We start from the raw sequence: 5,000 nt of genomic DNA, 5'->3' as shown, positions 1-5,000 counted from the left end.
TGCGTGTGCGTGTGCGTGTGCGTGAGTGTGAGTGTGAGTGTGAGTGTGCGTGTGTGCTTTGTCTTTATCAGTGGCTGTACTGTGCCTGTGTGTATATCTGTGAATGTCTCTGTGCCTGCATCTGTCTTTCTAGGCATGTGTGTGGTTGTATTTGTCTATATGTTTAAGACTGCTTCTGCAGCTGTGTCTGTCTGAGCTTGAGTGCATATCTGAGCATGTGTCCGTATGTGTCTGTGTGTATCTGTCTGTTTGGAACATATCTGCATGTGTCCTCAACTAGCAAAATTTCTTCTCACAAAAATATTACACGGCTTCCATATCATCAAAGTTCTAGTAAAAACTAAATCAAATACTATTTTTTTTCATTCGCACAAAATTAATATAAAACGTGTTCCTCTTCTGCTGTGTAAAAATTCACACTAATTCACTAAGAGGGCATTAAAAAAGAAAAAAAAAATGCAATGGATCTTCATCTTTCAGAGTTAAGAGACATTTGAGACAAAACACTTAACAATTTGTTTGATTTTGTAAGACAATGATGAAATGAAATTTACTTCTTATTACATACTGAAGAATCTGGGAAAGCAATCGTAAAATTTTCTTAAATAGGTATTTGTGAAACGTTTCATTAAATTTACTTTGTTTACATAAAAATACTTGCCTTAGCCTAAGCTTCTTAAGATAATATTATTTTGGAAGCATTGACTGATTATCCTAGAAACATCATATAATTTCAAAATCTTTTTCAAAAAATAAGTTCATTATATCAGATCTTACAGTTATTATGCTACACAACAGGCTAGCTCCTTGCCACATCAAAACTTAAAAAATATAAACTGTTTGATAGAAAATAATAATAATATTCTTTCCTACTCAACCACATTAACAATTCAAATAGCCTCTTTAAATACAGAAACACAGAAAATAAAACTACTTGCAAAGAAACAAAAGAGAGAGAGAAAAAACTCAATACCGCACATAAAGAAACTGACTAATTTCCTACAAAATATAAAAGATTTTGGTAAACAAAAGACATAAAAAAACACAACAGTCACAAAGTAAACAATAAATAGCATTTTTACCACATGTTTCAACCTGTTTAACGAAAGCTCACTAATATCTATAATCTCTAATATCTCGTGTAGGTATTTTTTATAGATTATATACACACAATGTGGAAAGATAAAGTCTATATTAAATAACTCAATGCCAGTAAGCAAATGCTGCGTATATTGACTACAAGTTGTCCAGTCCATAAAAAAAGGAAAAATGCTATTTTCAAAGTAAATACTGCTAATTCATTTTCCATTTTAAGGCACATAAAACTAGATCAAAGTTTGTATGTACTTCCTAATTCTACAATCATTTCTTTTTTTATGTGAATACTACAAGTATGGAACACTATAGGGTTGTGTAATATCTAATCATTATATCATAAAACCTAAAGCACTTTCTACTTGTTCATTATTCATTTTCATTCATTGTTCATTTCCATTTTATGTCATTCACCTTAGGCAGCCACAAGCGCAAACTCAATTGCAGACAGCAGTGTAAAGAATACTGTACAATTGCACGTGAACTGGCTTTTACTATAAGTTGTACTAGACTCTACAAAGAGGATGCACTTTTAAGCTACCATTTCAGACTAACATTTGTTGATGAATTAAGTTCGATACCATTTAATTAGAGGGTTTCCTCGGCAAAATCCAATGAATGTGCTCTGCTTTGAAAATTTATGGTGATGGAGAGTTCAGTTATCACTCGGTATCACATTGGCTATATTGTTTATTGTTTATCATAATTGATGATAAATAATTACTATATCTATAATTCCCATAATATGGAAATGGTACATGAAATAAAAAAAATAAAAAAAAATAAAAAAAGTGTGTGTGCTTATTTGTGTGTGTGTTTATTTGTGTGTGTGTGTTTATTTGTGTGTGTGTGTTTATTTGTGTGTGTTTGTGTGTGTGTGTGTGTGTGTGTGTGTGTGTGTGTGTGTGTGTGTGTGTGTGTGTGTGTGTGTGTGTGTGTGTGTGTGTGTGTGTGTGTGTGTGTGTGTGTGTGTGTGTGTGTGTGTGTGTGTGTGTGTTCCAATATATATGATAAACATTTACTACCTGTTCCTTTACTCAGTGTTCTTTTTCTAAAGTCTTGATGTTCTTACAGTTAAAAAAAAAAATTAACAAACTAACAAAAAAAAGCAAATTCAACAACTGTGAAATATAAATTTTCCAAGAAAACGAAGAAATAACAAATATTAACATTTTTATTTTTCTAAACATTTCCCAACATTAATAACAGTTCCTAGTTTCTTGAGGTAAAATTTATTTGAATTCCAAGTTATATAATTTATATTAACCTACTGGTACCAAGTATTTGCACTGATCGCTGTAGTTGTGTTTTGTCAATTTCGTTTAAATACAGATGGCTTCACAAGCACGAAGTCACCAAGATACCAATTATTAGACTCTAGTGATCTCATCTGTTTACCCCATTCCTCAATCCTTCAGGAAAAGTGGTTTTGTTTCTATTACAATTATCATCATTACTGACATTGTTATTACTATAATAACATTATGAACAATCAGTATAATAATCAGTATAAAAACTTACGGAGGCATCTATGAGTAAAGAAAATTAATAAGCTAAAGTCCGAGCAGACATCTATACACGCCTTCCCAGCATCAGCAAATTAAAGTGATACAAAACCCTAAAAAATGAAGAAGAAAAAAATAAAATAAAAAACGAGGAGAGACAAAGAACCAGGACATTGTAAAAAAGATAAAGCTCAAACTTCATCCCAACTTCCATCGTTCAAAAGTACTTCTGAAATCATCATTATGAACAGATCTTTTTCATATACTTTATCTGAAGGTGTATTGAGAGTTCCAGTGCTTTTCACTCTAAAACCACGAATGTCACTAAAAACATTGAAAAACGAGGAAAAAATCTCCTCTTTCACTTGTATTATACACTTGTATGAAGATTGTATTGAAGACATATTATTACAGGGAGGTGATGTGCTGTTTGATTTTGTCCTTGTGTTACATATGTGAAAAGTAAAGAGTAATAAACAAAATAGGAACTTGTAACTCAAACAAACCAGAAACATGAAACAAAGAAGTAGTAAAGACAGAATGATATACATTTTCTCAAAGTGACTAGGCTATCTACGCTATCTATTTACAAGATAAATCTCTAGCACTCAGCCATCTATATGCCTTTTACTCTAATTTCTCTCTGCTACCTGGCATTCTTTGGAAATGTTTATATATAAAAGAAAGAGTGAATCAACCTAGACTACATTCAATTTTCAAAGCAAGATTCCAAAACACACACTAAAAAAATACATAAAAACTCTAAACCCAGCCAAAAGGATGAAAAATTCATTACTGCTACTATTAATACAGGTACAAAATCTTGTATCTTTCCTTCCCTTATAAATATGTGTAATACATGAAAGAAACATCACATCCTGACAGCACCAAAGCACCACAAAGAGATTATGAATAAGATAAAGATAAAGTAATGAAAGACAGTCATATCAAGAAATATATCAAGTGATTAGGATTGATATATAAACGGTACAGATAATCACATGCATGATTTCTTACAGCATAAAGAGAAATTATGTGGTATCAGGAAAACCTCTGGGAAACCTCAGTCAAACTCTGTTAACCAACTTCCTCAAATAAGCAAGCAGGCAAGCGGGCAAATAACCTAACTCCCCTAACTCAGTGTTTAAATTAGCGAAGACGTATGTTATAAATGCCGCCATATGCTCATGGTCTGTTGAAAGCGAATTAACAGAGTTCAACCGTGGTTAATTCTCAGTCATCCATGGGCTCAAGATAAGCACTGGGAACGCGGCCAGTCTGGGTGCCACGCTTTGCCATTACAAAGTCGGCCAACTCTCCGTCCTTGCTGCTGTACATGACAACCTGTAAGAATGGTCACTACTAAGTTTTATGCAGCAAAATGTTTTCTTAATTGATTCTCTATACTATATTGACTCATATATTATTAGCAAGACCTTAAAAAGTGTAATGATTCATGCAAATTCCTTCCTATGCTACATACACCTCACAGGTTCTTTGCTGAAATTTTACTATAGATTTTAAAAAATTATTTACTATACAATGCACGACTCTAAAATGATTCCTTTCCTGAATCTATCCTATAATTACATAATTTTTTTGCAAAATTTTACAGATAGCAATGATTCAAACATTCTTAAGTAGACTATAGTACATAGATATTTTGCTGGACTTAACACAAGGTTCATATAGATTCTTTATTAGGAATATACAGTGCAGTGACTCACAAATGATAACCCTTCTTGTATAGCAATGATTTATACAGGAATGGAAAAAGAAACCTCACCTCATTCATCATAAGACTCATTTCATCCTTGCTGGTAGCGTCATAGTCACAAACAACCTTCGCTCGTCTCCAAGGGCCTCCCTCATCAACACTCTTAGCTTCTCCGTCCACACCAACGGTAGTGCTAGACGATGTAAGTGTGGGAGCCGAAGCATTGCTAGTCGCTGATGATGTGGTGGGAGGGACAACAGCAGAACCAACAGTGGCATCGGGTATCAGGGAGAGGCTACAGTACAGGAATAACACCAAAGTATTACCAAAAGTAAGAAATTAAAAACTAAAAAATATTAGAAAACTAGCAAAAATAATATTGACAATAAATGCTACTTAAGGGATATAATTTTCACTGATGACTGACTGCCAGGTGTCCTTGCTAATCTCTACAGCTCCGTCTATGGAAGTGAAAAAGAACATTTCCTTCAGGATAGCTCATCACCATCTCAATTTTTGTTTCAAGGGAGTGAAGGCATTAAATAAACTCATAAATGGCTGTAATTAGGAACTTGTTATAATGGCTGTCAAGGGACAGGAGGAAGAAATCAAAATCCAATTCTTGTAACACCATAAAATAGGAAAACAAAAATAATAAAAAGGGTTATCCATGGCAGACTCTA

The 5,000-nt window shown here is 33.3% G+C and overlaps 1 protein-coding gene across 3 annotated transcripts in view; it reads right to left on the bottom strand.

Moving 5' to 3' along the window:
- EndoB (SH3 domain containing GRB2 like, endophilin-B) overlaps window positions 1-5,000 on the bottom strand; it is a 42,356-nt gene that overhangs the window by 368 nt on the left and 36,988 nt on the right. For all 3 annotated transcript variants that reach the window (XM_070122585.1, XM_027376514.2, XM_027376515.2), the window contains 2 exons: window positions 4,387-4,612; window positions 1-3,944 (listed from right to left, as the gene is read on the bottom strand). The exon at window positions 1-3,944 is cut by the window's left edge and continues 368 nt beyond it. In XM_070122585.1, the coding sequence (XP_069978686.1) occupies window positions 3,834-3,944; window positions 4,387-4,612 (337 nt within the window). In that variant the 3' untranslated portion in view covers window positions 1-3,833. The remainder of the gene's footprint in view (window positions 3,945-4,386; window positions 4,613-5,000) is intronic.

This window comes from Penaeus vannamei, chromosome 6 (genome assembly GCF_042767895.1).
Source record: "Penaeus vannamei isolate JL-2024 chromosome 6, ASM4276789v1, whole genome shotgun sequence".
Lineage (NCBI taxonomy): Eukaryota > Metazoa > Arthropoda > Malacostraca > Decapoda > Penaeidae > Penaeus > Penaeus vannamei.
This window is presented reverse-complemented; position numbering and strand designations above follow the sequence as displayed.